The sequence below is a fragment of the Megalobrama amblycephala genome, linkage group LG7, assembly GCF_018812025.1.
Source record: "Megalobrama amblycephala isolate DHTTF-2021 linkage group LG7, ASM1881202v1, whole genome shotgun sequence".
Lineage (NCBI taxonomy): Eukaryota > Metazoa > Chordata > Actinopteri > Cypriniformes > Xenocyprididae > Megalobrama > Megalobrama amblycephala.
In genome coordinates, this window is record NC_063050.1 from 13565593 (window position 1) to 13584933 (window position 19341).

At 37.9% G+C, this 19341-nt stretch overlaps 2 protein-coding genes across 5 annotated transcripts; one reads left to right on the plus strand and one right to left on the minus strand.

Moving 5' to 3' along the window:
- On the plus strand, window positions 1-4196 carry sertad2a (SERTA domain containing 2a). Its single transcript, XM_048195926.1, has 2 exons — window positions 1-545; window positions 3164-4196. The coding sequence occupies exon 2, from the start codon at window positions 3175-3177 to the stop codon at window positions 3985-3987; it is 813 nt and encodes a 270-aa protein (XP_048051883.1). The 5' UTR covers window positions 1-545; window positions 3164-3174; the 3' UTR covers window positions 3988-4196.
- Window positions 4197-5142: 946 nt separating this feature from the next.
- aftpha (aftiphilin a) lies at window positions 5143-18728 on the minus strand. 4 transcript variants are annotated; one of them, XM_048195922.1, is made up of 10 exons: window positions 18530-18728; window positions 13181-14746; window positions 11958-12118; window positions 11724-11850; window positions 11073-11129; window positions 10825-10947; window positions 9216-9276; window positions 8818-8901; window positions 8537-8660; window positions 5143-6653 (listed from the first exon to the last, which is right to left on the minus strand). In XM_048195922.1, exons 2-10 carry the CDS (start codon window positions 14708-14710, stop codon window positions 6506-6508), a joined length of 2415 nt encoding a protein of 804 aa, XP_048051879.1. In that variant the 5' UTR covers window positions 14711-14746; window positions 18530-18728; the 3' UTR covers window positions 5143-6505. The 4 variants fall into 4 exon arrangements, with proteins under 4 accessions (XP_048051879.1, XP_048051880.1, XP_048051881.1 ...); XM_048195923.1 differs by having other exon boundaries at window positions 5143-6650; window positions 18530-18727; XM_048195924.1 differs by lacking the exon at window positions 8818-8901 and having other exon boundaries at window positions 18530-18727.
- Window positions 18729-19341: the final 613 nt, after the last annotated feature.

A 19341-nucleotide genomic window follows, 5' to 3' on the forward strand; every position in this document is an offset into this window, starting at 1 on the left:
ATGAGACAGTTCATGTCAGATTTTGTTGCTGATTTGAAATATTATTTATTTTTGAGTTCAACCGAGCAGTTTTTGAGGTTTCAGGATTCCCCCATTCAAATGGACGCCGAAATAGCTGACTGGAGGAGTTACTGCAAATATGGTCGCCGAGTGAACAGACTTTCCTTGAAAGGGACTTTGGTTTATAGCTGTTTATTCCAGCTATTACCATATTTAACGGTTTGTATTGCATACGAGCAGCAAAAACGTTTCTCGAATCGGGTGTACCGAATCATTCAAACGAATCGATTCAAATGATTCGTTCATCAGTCGACATCTGCGAGTCTTACGTCACTCTAGAAGACTCCGCTTGCGGGTTTCTTGAAGGCGGAATAGATTCGTCCGTCCGATGACTGGAACGAGTGACTTCACGAGCTTTACGTGAGCGCGCGCTGCAAACGCTTTAATTTACACACCGAATAGAGTCGCGCGAGTCGAACGGGACCAGAGTGACACGATATACGAGTCCGATGAGCAGCTTGAAGTCCTCGTTTGACCTGCATGCGGTGAGTTTATGATGTACTTTTTACTCTTACAAACCAGTTCAGTGTACTCGTGATTCATTATGAAGCGGTAGAAAACATATTTAATCATTAAAGTTATTTTTTATTAAAAATACCAAGAACACGAAGGGTAAAAATTGGATTTAAAGGTGAAAACTTATGTATGACTGTGTGGTAGTTTTATTTACATACTATTGTAATGTATTGAATGTCTCAAATGTTTTGGATTGTCTTGAAAGTAAAACATGAGGGTTTTAAAGTTCATAAATGAGTAGTAAACGGACACGAAACTCGAGCCATTGTGCAGTATGTACTGCAGCTGGTCATGGTGTGTTAATGCTATTAATCACGTTTCAGATAGGCCTATTGTATTCTCGTTACTTGTTGGTTTACTCGAAAAAGTATTAGACAGCCCCGAAGCTTTCATTTTACTGTAAGCCAGCTGAGGTTTCACTTTGAGCTGATATAATGTGGGCGTGCAGCTCTAAATGTCACGGGTTCACTTCACTGCGTTTAGCACTAGAAGAACTAAAGTTTGCGTTAACAGTCCTGCGCGAGCGGTTGCTCCACAAGCAGCAAACTGATGAAAAGATTTGCCATGAAATAATGTATTCGTGTGAATATCCACTCAGTGATGCCAAAATAGAGCTTTTAGATTCACGTTTGATTCGTTTCTGCATGTCTGTTCAGTGTCGTCAACTGCAAACTTCATATATATGTGCACATTATGACATCACTTGTACAGAATTATCTCGTCACTCAACAAAGAACGAAAGAGATTCGAACGTAAAAGTCTGAATTTAGAGTTCTAGAATCCAGTGAGCTTTTGTGTCAGTGTGACTCAGGCTCTGGCTGTTGTTCACATGAACTACACATGATTGTTTGTCATTTAGTTTGATGGTACAAACTATTAGCCATAACAACCAGCCAATCAGCTGATGGGAGGAAGTGATGCAACTTAAAGCAAGCGTTGTGATTTACAGTAATCACTGAGTTTGAAGACAAGAGTCATATGTGTAGTCATAAGTGTTTGATGGATGTTGAGTAAGAGGAAAGTACTGTGTAGTTGGCTATTCTATAAAGAGCAATATTATTTTTCTCCTTCTTTATCTAAAAATCAGGAACTATAGCTGTGTTTTTTGACCAAAGGTTCATGTGAGCAAAATATTAATATTAACATATGTAATACTGTCTTTTAACCAATAAAGTTCATTTATTAACTTCATTTATTAATAAAATGTTTAAAATTATTTTAAAATATTGTTTAATATATATAATTTTATTAGTCAATTTTATTCATTAAATTTAATAATTAGGATATATTAATATATTTAACATTTATGTATTTTTTGTTATTTTATTTTTAATTAAATACTGTTTGTTACTATGGAAAACATTTAAATAAAAACATTTTAAAATAATATTTTTCAATATACATTGCTATTTTAATACATTCAATTGTATTGATTACATTTCATAATCAAGATATTAATATTAAAATATTTAATAACTAACAAAAAATCTGTTAATTTTATTACATTTATTTTGTTGCTTTTAAAATAAAATAAAATAAAAAATATTTTAAATATTTTACTATAGAAAACAAACAATTGGCATTTTATTACTTTCAGTTGTTCATGAAATTTATTTAGATATTAAAATATTTAAATAATTTCATTAAATGTTTTCCTCATTACTTTAAAGGATTAGTTCACCCAGAAATTAAAATTCTGTCATTTATTACTCACCATCATGTCGTTCCACACCCGTAAGACCTTCATTCATCTTCAGAACACAAATTAAGATATTTTTGATGAAATCCGATGGCTCAACAAGGCCTGCATAGACAACAGTAGTACTTCTTCTCTCAAGATCCATAAAGGTACTAAAAACATATTTAAATCAGTTCATGTGAGTTCAGTGGTTCTATCTTAATATTTTAAAGTAACAAGAATACTTTTTGTGCACCAAAAAAACCCAAAGACAACTTTTTAATAATATCTAGTGATGGCCAATTTCAAAGCACTGCTTTAGAGCATTATGAATCTTTTGAGTCGAATCAGTGATTTGGATCGCGTATCAAACCGCCAAACTGCTGAAATCACGTGACTTTGGCGCTCTGAACCACTGATTTGATTCGTAAAGCTCCGAAGCTTCATGAAGCAGTGTTTTGAAATCGGCCATCACTAGATATTGTTAAAAAGTTTTGTTTTTTTGGCGCACAAAAAATATTCTCATTGCTTTATAATATTAAGGTAGAATCAAAGATGTTTTTAGTACCTTAATGGATCTTGAGAGAGGAAATGTCATTGCTGGCTATACAGGCCTCGCTGAGCCATCGGATTTCATCAAAAATATCTTAATTTGTGTTTTGAAGATGAACGAAGGTCTTACGGGTGTAGAATGACATGAGGGTGAGTAATTAATGACAGAATTTTAATTTTTGGGTGAACTAACCCTGTAAGTAAAATACTATATATTTGAAATAAAAACAAATGAATAAATACAAATATTTCAAGTATAATCATAAATTATAAATATATATATTGATTAAAATATGAATATAAAAATATGTACGTTCGATGCACCCTTTGCTTCATTACTGCGTCTTTCTCTCTTAGATACACGCTACATGTTGGGTAAAGGCCTGAAGCGGAAGTTGGAGCAGGAGGAAGAGAATGGCGTCATGAAGATGGCCTCCCCTCAGGAAGTGTCGCCCACCTGCTACTGGCTCCAGCGGCAGACCGTGCTCAACCTCTCCCTGCTGAAGCTGCACAGCCGCCCGGGACACACGGACCCGGGCCTGGCCCGCAGGGTGCTCATCACGAACACACTCAGACACATCCAGGACGAGCTGAGAGGGGAGGAGGGGGTCCTTCTGCCCCCATCTGTTCCTAGACAGCAGCCCCCTTCATCCCCCGTTATAAAGGACAGCTTCAGCGCAGCCCTGGCCGAAATTGAATCTCTGTGTCCGACAGTGGGAATAACAGCTTTGTTTTCTACAGAGGCGGCTCGGTCAAACACATCAGACCAGAACATGCCAGATATCACTAGCAGCACTAACTTGATTCATTCAGGTGAATCGAGAAATACAGATCCTGATCTTTCTGAAATGCACAGCAGTGTGGACCCACCTATCCCTCTCTCTGACTCTGCCCAATCAGCATTAAGCCACACCCCCTCATTTCTCGCTGATTTCTCATTGGACGATTTCCTGTTCACGGAAATAGACAACATCCTGTTCGACAACAGCCCCTGCAGTTCATCCCTGAGCGGGACCTCAGGCACGTCGAGAGTCATTTCCATGGTAACGGATGACTTCGTTAAGACGCTCACTGGTTACGGAAACGGTGGGGCGAGCCAATCAGCTCTTCCGTCTAATCAGACTTTCAAACTGGATCTGAACGAACTGGATCACATTATGGAGGTTTTGGTTGGGTCATAATTTGACGTGCAAATTATACTTTTTGTACTTGTATCAGGAAGTCAATTTTTCTGTATTATGGTATGTACTGCAAAAAGGTTACTATGGCAATGTATATGCATATGTTCATATATTTATTTTGATACTGTAGCAGAGGGTGCACAATGTGATGTAATATATTGCAGCCATTTTGTAATTTCATTATAATGTTATAAAGTGACATTTTAATACTCTTTTTTTTCTTGTGGAAATTTAATATGAATTACATTATTTTAGTATTTAAAATGTTAAAATAAAAGAAATTTCAAAATAAAATGTCTTTCAGTTTGTCCTTTCAAAATAAACTAGTGCTATCAAAATTCACACGTCAATGCATGCGATTAATTTTTTCAGTTTAGCGCAATATCCATTTTTTCCGCCATAATTTGGCTAGCGTTACATTATATGATCGTCAAACGAGAACGCGCTGTCATGCGACACACACGACTCGCGTGCACAGAAAGAGACGCGTACCATTATCGAGTTCTCTTTCGCGCTTAAACAATAACGCACAGAATTATGACAAAATGCCCGTTTTGTCAAGTATCCTCATAAGAGCAGTCTTACATGAGTTAAATACTGTCTAAAATGAACTTTAAGAGTTGTGAGAAAATGAGATGCGCGTCATGTTCGGCAACAGCAGCTCTTAAAGTGACAGCAGCCTAATAAACCAGTGATATCTGTCATTAATGATAATAAAAGAACAAAGGTAACAGAGAAAATTGTTGCTTTAATAAGGATTAATCTATACTGTAGACTGTAAAGTGTTTGATAACTTTATTGAATTTCTGTATATTTCCTACTTGTTAGACAGGCCACAGGTAAATATGATATTATAATGGGTTTATGTTCACCTAAATTAAAGCCTAATAAATGTTGAAATTGATAGATTTTAGTTGTACTGTAATGTTGAATGTCTATAATTAATGTTTACAAAAGTCAATTTCATATATTAATGTTTCTACATTAATATAGAGAGTAACTGTGAAATTATTACAATATAAAAATACTCCAATGTGTTTAATCGTGATTAATTACAGAAAAAATTTTTGATTAATTAGTTTTTTAATCGACTGACAGCACTAAAATAAACCAATGAAATAGAGACATGTGACAAGATTTCACACCGAAACAGCATTTTCTCTTAAATTATTTTAATTTCTTGTGTACACTTAAAGAAAATTTACACACTAGTTTGTTTTTTTAAAGAACCCAGGCATGCGCGATTGACCTCGGTACAGGCTCTTTAGAGATATCATTCATCTGTATGAGTTTTCCATAGGAATTTTCCCATAACAATTTTTACATGTTCCATAGTTTGACTGTACACAGTCCGAAGCCACAGTTAACTATGTAAGCAGTTCTTCCTTATATCTTTACAATGTGCAAAATCCTCCAGGAGACAGAATATACAATGACACACAAAAAAAAAAGAACTGGGAGAAAAAAGCCAAAAGATGGGAAACTCTTTACAGGTGTTTCTGGTGAACATTTCCCATGATGCACTCCTGGTGTACAGGACCGCTGTGATGGCAGATGTCCTCCAAAAAGAGTCGCTTAGGATTTGGCAGATTAAATAAAACACAGATACAGCATGACCAAAAACACAATGATAACAGGGAAATGAGCAAAACGTTACAGCAGATATTGGTCCCTTATTCTCGATACAGCTATATATATATATATATTCAAGTTAATCATTCATTCAACGATTCCTTCACTACATTACAGTCCAAAGCCAGTGGTTTCAACTTACATTAAAAAATAAACAACAAAATAAGAACTGAAAAATACGAGCAGCAAAATATTGAAGAAAAGCTGTCGTTTCTATAGTTGCTGAAAGACTCGTCTACAGTCTGGAAAGCAAGTTAATTGTTAAACTAGTCTTCTGTGTTCACTAATGCATGTGTGAAATCAAAAAACTAAAACCTACAAGTAATACCAATATTGATTGTAATGGAATAGCCAAAACGATTAAAATCTAAGGCCTTTGTAACACAAAATCAAAAGGAAATTTTGCACGCGGTTTGATTTCAAGTCGATATATCTATGCATTAATATATCTAAATATAAATCAGATCATTCACATCATCATTTGTGCCATTGAAGGACTTTTAAGCCAGTGTTTCATAAAAACAAACAACCGAAAACAACAAAGTGCCTCTTTCTCTTTCTCTCATACACACTAACTTATCTGTAAAGGATACTCAAAAGGAAACTCTCATCCCTGATTATATACAGATTGGCTCTAATATAAACACAAACTCTTTTCCTAATAAAATGATCTAGTCTTTTCTTCTCTAAAGCGATCGATCGTTAGCCGATTATCTCTCTTACATAGGATGATGTATTTGAACTTAAAAACGCTCAGGTAAATAACAAAAAAAAAAAAAGAACTAGAAAACCAAAAGGATGAAATTAAAATCATATAATTGTCAGTATCGTGAAGACTGGAGAGCGATACACAGAGAAAGAGAGGTGAAAGGAAGAGAAGAACACATCAGTCGGGTGTGGAGGAGGGCAGGAGAGGAGTCAGCGTGGAGGGAAACATGAGGACTTTAGCCTGCATGAACGACAGATCCGGCAGGCCTGCGATCACTCGCCGAGCCTCTTCGCTCAGATTCTCCTCCTTCTGCACAGGCTTTCTGCTGAGAGAGATCAGACCGATGAGAGAAATGTCACAGAAAGAGATCAGATATCATAGAAAGATCAGACAGATCAGATTGAACTGACAGAAAAGAAAAATATAGAAAGAGATCAGACAGATCAGAGCAAGAGATCAGACTTATTAGACCGAGATCAGACAGATCAGAGAGATCACAGATGAGACAGATAGAGAGAGATCAGACAGATCAGAGAGAGATCAGACAGATCAGAGAGATCTGATAGACAAAGAGATCAGACAGATAAAAAATATCATGAAAGAGATCAGACTGATAAGAAAAATATAGAAAGAGATCAGACAGGAAGAGATCAGACAGATATCAGACAGACAGAAAGAGATCAGACAGATCAGATAGACAGAGATCAGACAGACAGAAAGAGATCAGATAGACAGAAAGATCAGACAGATCAGAGAGAGATCAGACAGATCATAGAGATCAGACAGAAAGAGATCAGATAGACAGAGATCAGACAGACAGAAAGAAATCATACAGACAGAAAGAGATCAGATAGAGAGATCAGACAGAAAGATCAGACAGATCAGAGAGAGATCAGACAGAAAGATCAGACAGACAGAGAGATCAGACAGACAGGTCAGATACAGAGATCAGACAGAAAGATCAGACAGATCAGAGAGAGATCAGACAGAACGAGATCAGACAGATAAAAATATCATGAAAGAGATCAGACTGATAAGAAAAATATAGAAAGAGATCAGACAGGAAGAGATCAGACAGATATCAGACAGACAGAAAGAGATCAGACAGATCAGATAGACAGAGATCAGACAGACAGAAAGAGATCAGATAGACAGAAAGATCAGACAGATCAGAGAGAGATCAGACAGATCATAGAGATCAGACAGAAAGAGATCAGATAGACAGAGATCAGACAGACAGAAAGAAATCATACAGACAGAAAGAGATCAGATAGAGAGATCAGACAGAAAGATCAGATCAGAGAGAGATCAGACAGAAAGATCAGATAGACAGAGATCAGACAGACAGGTCAGATACAGAGATCAGACAGAAAGATCAGACAGATCAGAGAGAGATCAGACAGAACGAGATCAGACAGATAAAAATATCATGAAAGAGATCAGATTGATAAGAAAAATATAGAAAGAGATCAGAAATCATAGAAAGAGATCAGACATCAGAAAGAGTTTAGACATAAGAAAAATATAGAAAGATCAGACAGGAAGAGATCAGACAGATACAAAGTGATTAGACTGATTGAAGAGACATCACAAAGAGATCAGGGAGAAATCAGAAAGATCAAAGAGAGAGATCAGATATATCAGAGAGGGAGATCAGACATATCAGAGAAAGAGAAATCAGATCGGAGAAAGAACGAGACCAGAGAGATCAGATAGATGCAGACAGATAAAACTGATTGAAGAAAGCGAGATCTGAGATCACAAACAGACCAGAGACCAACCAGACAGATCAGAAAAAAAGACGAGACAAATCAGAGAGAGAGATCAGGCAGATAAGACTGATCAGAACAGACATAAAACTTTAGAACAACTTTTGTACATTTTTTAAAAATTATTTTTGCATTACATTTGACACACAAAATCCTAAATTAGTAGGTACCACAATTTATATCATCCCTTTCTTGACTTAATATTTGATCAGACTTACAAAAGTAAAAAAAACTGCCACACAAAGTAAGATTAAAAATGCAAAATAACCATACTTCTAAGGATAAAAACTGGACAGTAAATAAAAACCCACTGTTGCACATAAAAAAACAGTATGTGCAGCATATATATAACAATAAAAGTTTCAAACAGCTGCAACTGTTTCAATTTTGTGTAAAAATGAGTCCATGCCAACAGAGTGAATGAGTGAGGCTCACTGACCTGGTGGAGGTGCTGGTCTTCTCGACGGTCGACATGAGGCGAGCGAACGCATCCACGACCCTACTGCTGCTCCCGCTGACGTCCAGCTTCGCTTGGGTCAACTCATACAGCTCCGGATCCACTCCTGCACACCGTCACAAGCATATCAGCACACTTTTGTGATACGTTACCATGTGTACGCATGTGAAAACGATCGTTTGAATAATACACGGTTAAAGATATAGATGCAAATAGAGCAGAAATCAAGAACACACAGACAGCACTGGTGTTAAACAGCAAACCTGGTATGGAGGTGGCCGTGCCGGAGGGTGACTCGTCCACTGGGCCGAAAAAATCGAGGTTGAGCAGAGACGAGCCTCCACTCGCTTTAGAGAGAACGAGGGATGGTGAAAGAGAGGAGAAGGGTTACGGACAGAGAGAGAGAGAAAACAGGAAAGCAGAAGTTGGCATATGCTCAGATCTGGATTAGTGATGAAAACTACATGACCAGTTTAGTGCTCTTTTCTGTTAGCGATTCATGAAGAGTACATTAACATCCGACACAAACACGGAGACGGTTACTGTACATCTGTTAATAAACAGGTTAGTTTCACATTGCCAGATATTCGAGAACAAGAAAAGCTTAGTTTTTCCATTCTTCTCTGTGATGTTAGTGAGAGAAACAACAGATCGTTGTTACCGTCCAGAGGGTTTGTAAGGCCACTGCTGCTCCAGTCAAACTGAACGGGAGGAAGAGACTCCTGACGGAAAAAAAGACAACATATCACATTTTACAAAAGTAAAATAAAAATCTTGATGTATGACATCTGTTCTAAAGTTACCCGATTTCTTTTTAAATGTGCAGCACTTGGTTTATTATCTAATTTAGTGATTGGCGTATTACCCTTAGAAATATGTTTTTTGGCATTTTTAGTCCTACGCAAAGTAATAAAAGTAATAAGTCAAGAAAGGGATGCTATAAATTATAGTAGCTACTGATTTAGGATGTTTTGTCACAAAAGCAATGCAAAAATTACAATAAAATTTTATAATATAGTTTACATTTTGTGACGATACAAGCAATCAAGCAGTTGAGATTTGATATATAGTATATATCATCCCACACAAGTGTACTGTATGTATGCGAATGAAGTTATACTTATATATCCAACTTTATATAAAGAGCTGGGAGATAAAATGTACTTTTATATCATTACTTTCTGCAATGATATACACAATCGCACAAGTTGAGATTTGCTATAAAGTATATAATTGCGTTACGCAGGTGTACTGTATGTATGCAGATAAAGTTGTACATACTTGTATATCCAACTATATATAAAGAGCTGAACGATAGATACGTTTTGCAATGATAAAATATCATGCAATTGAGATTTGCAATATAGTATATATCACTTTATCCAGTATGCAGATAAAGTTGGATAAACTATATATACAAAATAAGTACAAGAGGGTAATCCGCACACCAAACAAATGCAAACTTCAAGGTCCTTCGCACAAGATTTTTACTGAAGATTTACATAAATGGAACAAAATATCAAAAAACAATTTATATATCCAACTTTACATATAGAGCTGTGCGATATACTGCAATATTACCATTTGCAAACAATTCTGAGTGAGCGATTCTCTAATTAATCGCAAATTAATCGCACATCAAATTTACAGTACAGCGATAGTTATTAGAGAGCAGACGGCTCTGTATGCTTTTGATGTCTTTTACCGATCGGTCTGTGCAGCACCACTTCAAGTCCAACATGCCTAATAGTTCACCCGATTCGTTCAAAACGCAGATTCAGAATTGAAACGCCGTAGTGTTGCTCGGAGACGAATAGTTCTGCTTTGTCTTTATATTTTCGTTGGCAAAATTGAGCAAAACAGACAATAGTGTGTCTGAAATAACATATTATTAACTTCTTATTTACTGAACTGTTGTATAAAATCAATATCACATTTGCACTCATGCTATTTGGGAGAGAAAAACAGCACTCGTGATTGAGTGCTTAACTATATCATATGATCTGTAAATATGAGACAAAAACTCAAACAGATGCATGTTTTGCCCCATACCTTGAATTTAAGGGACTTTCTGATTACATTCTATTGGCTCAGCAGTGAGTTGTTGACCTGCTTCATATTCGTCATCAACTGCATGAAACGTCAGATGATCTACATAGGTCTGGGGACTAATTTTAACACGCTATTTTTCACCATAATTAATTAATCTAATTAACACGTTGAATCGACAGCCCTATTTTCAACAGATGAAGGTTAGCGAAGACGCTCACCTGGGCGGTGTCTGGTGGACAGGTGTTCAACTCTGTGGCGACTGAAGGAGATTGTGCTATTGAGGCGATCATTTCAGCGGCGGAGACAGGCTTCACCGGCTCTTTCGTGGGTTCCAGCATCCCCTGCAGACCAACAGTTGTCAAAGATGATTGATTAAACACAAATGAACTCAAGAGGACGTTTAAAATAAACCAGGATCACACACACACACACACACACAGTTTGCACGCAGCTGGGCTCGACTCACCAGACTGGCAGCGTACATTGGCACAATTACAGGCTGCTTTCTTTGGCCCGTGAACAGCTGAAGAGAAAGAGACAAAAACAGAAGTCGAGAAAAGGAAAAGTTAAAGAGGCCATATTATGCCCTTTTAAAAGTCTTGATTTGGTTTTTGGGCTCTACTAGAATAGGTTTTCATGCTTGAATGTTCAAAAAACACATTATTTTTTCACATATTTGACATTGTTGCAGCTCCTCTTCCAGTCTGACAGTAACACTGTTTAGTTCCTGTCTCTATGAAGCCCCTCCTTCTGAAAACCGTAATGTGCTCTGATTGAGTGTTGGGATTGGTCAACCGCTTCGAGCGTGTTTGGGAAATGTCATGCCTCTTACCATAATCGCGAGTTTCAACACACTACTAACTAACTCAATCAGGCCCCGCCCCTTTATTTGCGTATGCCTTGGGCGGAAATTCTTTAAATGAGGAATACTGTGACATGTTCGTTCCCTGAAGAAAACTCAAGACTACAATGGAGGCATTTCAGGGAGTTCAGAAACACTTACTCATATAGAGTATAACTCCCTTTGAAATGACATTGTAACATTTTCATGCTCAAACAGCAACATTACACACTAAATGTAAAAAAAATTCCCATGTTTTCCCACAATCCAACTCACTATATTTCTGGTGTCAATGCCAAGAGAGCAGAGCAGTGCTTTATTGGTGTGAGAGCCGCCCCACTGATACCGGAGGCCGTAGGCATTGTTAACATCCTGCAGCTGCTGCCACACGTCCCGCAGTGCCCTACAAAACCCGCAGGAGGAGACAGAGAGCGTTTCATTGACAACAGAAAATAATGATGACTTCAATAAAGTATGTGGCACCCAGCAAACAAACTCGTAGCTCCTTACCCATTGGTTGTCCCTCTGTCACCGTCTTCTGGTTCTGATGTGTCTGAAGTGTGAGGTTTGAGGAAGGAGTTGAGCGAGGTCACGTCTACCTCCACCTGAGGAGCAAGAACCAGCTCGAAACTGGCCTGGAAAATCTTCTCCAAACGGCTGAACAGTGCAGTCTTATTATACAAAACAGAGGAAAACAACAGCTTTCACAAAGACCTTTTGAAAAAGATCATCAAATATTATGATTAAAAACACACAGCTGTTCAAAATTTTTTTTTTTAAAGAAATTAATTTTTATACAGCAGGATGCATTATATTGATCCAAAATGACAGTAAAAACATTCATAATGTTACAAAAATTTCAAATAAATGCTGTTCTTTTGAACAATTTGATCACATTTCCACAAAAATATTAAGCAGCACAACTGTTTTCAACATTGATACTAATAATAATAAAAGTTTATGAGCAGCAAATCGGCATATCAGAATGATTTCTGAAGGATCATGTGACACTTAAGACTGGAGTAATGATGTTGAAATTTCAGCTTTGATAACAGGAATAAATTACATTTTACAATATATAATTAAATAGAAAACACTTATTTTAAATTGTAATAATATTCCACAATATTACTGTTTTTACTGTATTTCTGCTCAAATAAACGCAGCCTTGATATTGATATTTTTTTATAATAAAAAAAATAAAATAAAAATAAAAAGCCTTGGTGAACAGAAGAGACTTCTTTCAAAAAACATTAATAAATCTTACAGACCCCAAACTTTTGAACAGCAGTGTACTTTTATCAAATCTCATTTATTACTAAAAAGGTTAATCTATGAAAATAGCACAGTGCAATTAAAAACTGAATATTTTACACAATATTTATGTGTGTTATGAAACTTTATGCTTAGTGTAAGAAAGATGGATGTATTTTAAGACCAAGTACATGGTGTTTTGGTGTTTTTACCAAATGCTTCATTTTAACTTAACAGTGAAATTAATGAAAAAGAGAAGTCTGAAAAGGCTTTGTTTCTGCTAAATCACTCGTGCAGGCAGAGTAAATCATCCGGCCCAGGTACATTCCTGAATCTGGTATCATTTCCTGAGCCAGTTTTCAATACCTTTTTCAATTCCAGTGTTTAATTTAGGATAACATATTGAGGAACAGAATGGTGCAAAGTGAAAAACAGTAAATATAAACCATCAAACTAGTGTTTTATGTAATCAGACCTACCGTTGTACAACTTTTGCGGTCCTTCGCACCAGTAGGGGGCGTCGTAACCTGTTGGCTTTCATGCCAGTCGTCTCTGGTCTTTTCAGTACACGATAGATCCTGTTCCTGCCCGAACGTTGCCCACGATTCCCCTTTGTTCTGGCTCTGATCCGGCTCAGAGAAAGCCTGCCATCCTCCGTTATCACCGGCATCATCCACCTGCGCGGAGCTGAAATCCGCAAAACTGTCACTTTCAGGAAAGTCCGCAAACGTTGTTGCTTCCTCACCTGCCGAATCTATTTTACTAGGTTCTTTTGATGCGTCAAAATCACCAAATTCATCATCTTCAACATCCACCGGTGGAATGGGGGCCGTTTCAGACTGAACAACTTGTGTCGTGGCCCCCTGCTGGTCAAAATCAGCGAATCCAGTCGTGCTAAACGAGCTGGCGTCTCCGAAGTCGCCGAAATCCCCAAAATCCTCATCGTCGTCCTCGACCAGCTGACTGTGATCGGCCGGAGTGGCCGTCTCCTCCTGAAGTGCAGGCGAGGGTACGGATCCCGTCGTGCTAAAGTCACCAAATTCTTCAAGCGCGTCTGTCGATAGCGGCCGACCGAAGGAGGTCTCTGTTTCCGTCTCAGTTTCTTCGGTCTCATTCTCTGAGCCTTTCTCATCTGATTGTTCAGCACTACATCGCTCCCCATTAGAGTCGGGCGACACCCTGTCATCATCGCCCTCGCTCTGAGCGACGCCGTTAAGGGCTAGCGGTGGCGCTGTGCTAACCGCTTCAGTAGTATCAGCTTCTAGATCCCTTTGATCTAAATCCAACCCTTCATGCGAACTCCAGTTCCCGTTGCTGAGACCTTCTGAGTTTTCCGAAGGGAATCCAAACCCTGTGTTTCTTGAGTCCCTGCTGTTGTCCACTATACTGGCTCCTCGCACTTCAACACTGTCGCTAATGTCATTCTGTGCCGGTTGATTTGAATGTTCCCAGTCTGTATTTGAAGGCTGGCTGTGTTCAGCATTTGAAAAAGCAGAGAAATCTGCAAAATCATCTGGACTGACATCAATTTCGTTGTTTTTGTGTGGCGTAGGTGGGCTTCCTCCTTGGTCTAACGTTGCAAATCCGTTTGTAAGCACTTCAACGGTGCCATTGCAGTCAATGGTGTCGCTGTCAGTCCGAGAGCCCGTTGCAAACTCCAGGGATGTGATGTGAGCTTGGTGCTCGGACAACTTTTTGAGTTCCTCTACGCTAACCGTTCTGCCATTGGGCGTGCCTGTCTGGCCAACGCCAGGTGCCACGCCATTAGACTTCGTAGACCCTGCAGGTTGAGGAGACAGTCCTACGATTCTTCCATTGCTCAGGAGCTCTGGTGGCGAAGTGGCGTTCAAAGCCTGAGACTGGTTGAACGAAGTGGGTGTGTCAAACTCCGAGAAGCTGGTGCTGCTCGGGACGCCGGTGAAGTCGCTGAATTCATCGTCGTCATCCTCGGCGCCGTCCTCCATCGGGGGTGGAGAGGAGGAGTACATGCGTATCACGTCAGGCTCCATGGGGCCCTGAGCAGAAACACGGCCAAGAGCTCACGCCTGCAGCAGATTAGCAAAGCAGTGTTCTCTAGATTAGCATCATGAATCACTGTGGCAAAACCTCCAAGTACAAATCTAATCTTACAGATCAATATTGTCCAATGAGAGACAGGCAAGATTTTGACAACAACTAGATCTAGATTTGTGATTGCTTGAGAAAGTTTTCCCAGCAAATCAAATGGAATGCATTAGAACTGCATGATTAATTGAAAGAGTTGTCAAAAGTACCGACTTCAATACCAAGTCGGTACTGATAGTTTAAAAATGTCCCGTTTTATAAGCTGTTGAGGAGATTCGTAAACACCTCTGATTGGCCATTGTGTTCATGCACTCAACAGATATGTCTGTGATTGGATACAATGATCAACACATGGGAGCATTTGAAAGCACTCTGAAGTGTTTGAAAGCGGTTTGAAAGCGGGAGCGGGAGCATTTGAAAGCTGCTTTCAAACACTCCCGTGTGTATCTGTGTGAGCACTCGGTGAAGATGTCTATTTACAACATGTCTTTGAAGCGTTGATCATTGTAGCCAATCACAGACACATCTGATGAGCGTGTGAACACAATGGCCAATCAGAAGTGTTTACGAATCTGTTCAACAACGCTCAAAGCACCACATTTTTAAAATTTCAGTAATATTTTGTAAACACCACTAATTAGGTACTTTTCGGTCCTTTTGACAACACTAGCCTAAATGAATTAAAACCAAAAATCGCAAGATGGCTTAGTGCGATTATTAAATTACAAAGGCTGTGATTTAATTAGATAAATATATGCACTGCATGTTTCAGAGTGAAGCGCAGCACTGTGTTCATTTACACGTGAGCAGCTCATGATCCAGTGTTTTCAGTCTCAAATTGAGCTGCTGGTGTATAACACAGTGCTGCGCTTCACTCTGTGTGTTTAATTAAATCGTACCTTTTGCAATTTAATAATCGATCTATTCATCTGCTCTGAGTTTGGGTCGCTTATAATGTGGATTTGGGAACGCAATATGTGACAAACACCTTCCCACATTTCTGCCCTACAAAGCAAAAAGGCAGTAACTACGCAGAGTGCAGAACTGAGAAAAATGACTTAAAAGTTATCCTGTCATCCAGCCTAAGTAGTTGTAGGTAGATTATTGGACATGTTGCTGTTATGTTACTCCAAAACGACACACATTTCAGATAAGATGTTTTGTCACATAACAAAGGATGCCTTGAATGTCATGAAAATGACAATAACTAATTTTTGACCAAAAATGCAGTTACTGCCTTTTTGCTTTGTAGGGCAGATTTGTTGTCAACAAAAGAGAAGCTTTAAGAGCTCCTTGTGTTTTTACCACCAAAATAAAAGCTTGATTTTTCTTTACATTTTAAAATGAAGAAATTAAGACAGCAATAAATACAGTTGTACTGTAAAATATAATTATATTTTTCTTAATTACCTTTTTTTATAGTGAAATATAATAGTATAATAGTTCTTATTTTGTTTAATATTTTTGTTTACTAATAATAGTAATCTCAATAAAAATGATAAGCATTATTATTATTGTTGTTTTACAGTCATATTGATATATAATCACAATTTATCCCCCCCATTTTAAATCATTTTTATCAAATAATATTTTTTTTCCCCAAATCGTGCAGCCCTACAATCCATGAAACATGATGACAAGTTGGACAGCTTTCAATATAATTAAAGTGTCAGGATGCCCACAGGATTAGTCCAAAATGGTAATTACATTTAATTTGAAATGGAAAGAGTCATTTGTAAATGATTTCTGCCACGCAAAGGAAGTCAGCGCCTTCTGCAGCGCTGCATGTTTTAAACGCAACACTGAGAACAGCAGGGAGTTGCTGCATTTTCAGTCACACACACTTCCTCCTTAACTAACATGAGCCTAGTTTTTCGACATCAGCGTCGTGCTACGCCTAATTACTGGTGTCTGAACAGACAATATTTAACACTAAATATTATATTTTAATGAGTATATCGTTGAGGAGACAATCATTAATAAATTATCTTAATCTTGATATGAATAAGATTCGCAATGATAACCATTGCAATCCCACTAAACAATCGCTCCATGTTGGCACAGCTCACTAGGATAGAGCTCAAGAGCCTATTTACAGAGACAGGCTCTTGTTGTCCAACTCAAATCAAATCAACGAGAGTAAAACCAACAGATTGTCTTCAAATCAGACACTAATTAAGTGCTAATAGGACAAGTGGTGACTTAAGTGGAGCAGGGGAACCAGATCAATCCAGAAAGTCATGAATAAACCAGTCACTGAATGCAATTATTTACAAAGTACAACAAAACCAAATAAAACAGGGCTTTAAAATGGTCTATTGTACTGGGGACTTCGTCAGAGTTTGTTTGCTCAAAGGCGGGTCAAACAATGACATGGTGTCACTTTAAAATACAGGAAGGTCTTTGCCAAACCACAATTCACACCACATTAGTGACCCATATGGAGTTTAAAGAGTTTCTCTACTCTAGCACAAATGCAAAAGAATGCACTATCAGGAAGCATAGACAGATTTCCAATTAAATTATTTACTCTTCTGGTTTATATTATTGCAAATGCGAATTAAAAAATATGTCAATCTATGGGAGATTGAAGAACTTCATAGATTTGAACAAACTGACAGTCATACTGAACTTTTCCTATTAGGATAAAGTAATTTAAAGGGACATAAATAACTGTAATCATAAGTATGTATTCATATTATGACACATTAACAGTAATATAAATGCTTTGTTGTCAAATTTTGTTGTATACTAGACAGAATTCAAGAAAATAAGACACACTTTGAGAGTAAAGTTATAAAACATGTAACACACTATGATTTAATATACGCTTTATATACAGGAAGATCAAAATTTACGGTCACGCCCGTTTTGGTGACCCAAATAAGGAGTTTAACCACATATTTCTCTACTCTAGCACAAATACAAGACTATCAGAAGTTTTACTATCAGAAGGTATCAACAGACTTCCTATTCATTTAATTACCATTCTGGTTTATATTATTGTGAATCGAAAGAATAAAAATTCACATACAATGAAGGACATAATCATACATTTGATCAGATTGACAGAAATACTCTATTAAAGCCATTTAAAGTCCACTAAATCTATAAATTACTATAAATATTGAATATTTAATGTAGTACAATAACTCTTCTAATAACATTTTGTTGTATACTAAATGACAGTTTTCAAGTACATAAGACACACACTTTAAGAGTACAGATATTAAATCAGTAATACACTATAATTTAATACAAATTAGCCGACTTTAATTTCACAGCTGTCAAGAAACACCAGGCCTTCAGCACATAAACTGACACAACTTTCCATAATAACTAGGCTACATAAACCAGATGAGAGGACTGTTTTAGCCTAAACTGTATTATCCTAGATTAAATCCGGATTAAACTGCCATTTAGTCTTTTGGAGAGAATCGAAACGGTTTTGGGGATGTTTACATTACGGCTAGCAGTTAGCAGTTAGCCTGATCACAGCAGTGCAGTTACATCTGACAGCGTAAAATAAGCTGTTTTATGCTTTCAAAACAAGCTGCTTCTTTATAAGCAGTGATAAAAGTTGCCATAAGAGTCGTGTTATTATTCTCTAGGCGATTTAGAAGCACAAACTCAGTCAGTTAGCATGAAAACTCAATGTAGCATCAGAACCCATTGATTAACACGGGCGATGCTAGCAGGCTAGTACTAGCATTAGCCTCGGTGCTAACGGCTAGCTCTCGCGCAGCTGTCAGTCATCTTCTTACCTCAGGAGTCCGGAGTGATGTGTCCATCCTCACGAGCGCATCCCGCGCGCCGACGGCGAGCATCTGTAGCTCTCTCTCTCACACACACACACACACACAACAGGCTCGATGTCTCTCTCTCTGTCAGTCTGTATATGAGTGTGTGTGTGTGTATCCTGCTCTTTTCCCGAGGATTACCCAGCATGCATCATGGCTGTGGTGTGGCACTTCTGGACTCTCATGTTGATTGGATGAAGGTGATTTGGGAGATTTCAGCCAAACCCAGCACTGAATGATGTCTAGGACCTTCATCCTAACATGTAAAAGTCAGCAAGAGCCTATATTTATGTTTAAAGACCCAATTTATGCTGTGACAAATTATATATTATGTTATAAAATATTATTTGAAAATAATATTTTCTATTAAAGGCAGGGTAGGTAAGAAATTTTGTTCCAAATTTGTTTAAACTTTCTATATATATACATGCATAATTAAAATGTAAGAACTCTGATAAAAAGAGTATAAAAATCGAGTGACTCTAGACCGTTTAATCTGTATTAAACACAGCTCATTATTTCCATCCGGGACGAAACATAGGATTGGCTTAGGCGGCTGTCGCTCTCTCGCAACCATGGCAACCACCCTTTTGCCACACATGACCTGCCCACTTGCGCGCGCACGTTTGATTTGGGGAATCCAAGAGGCATGGATCCTAGGAATACCAAAACAATGGCAGAGAAACAGCAAGCTAAATTCACAGTATCGGCCTATGCAGTTAGTGAAGGCAAACCAGGCAAAAAAAGGAAGACAGTAACAGTACAAGAAAAGGCAA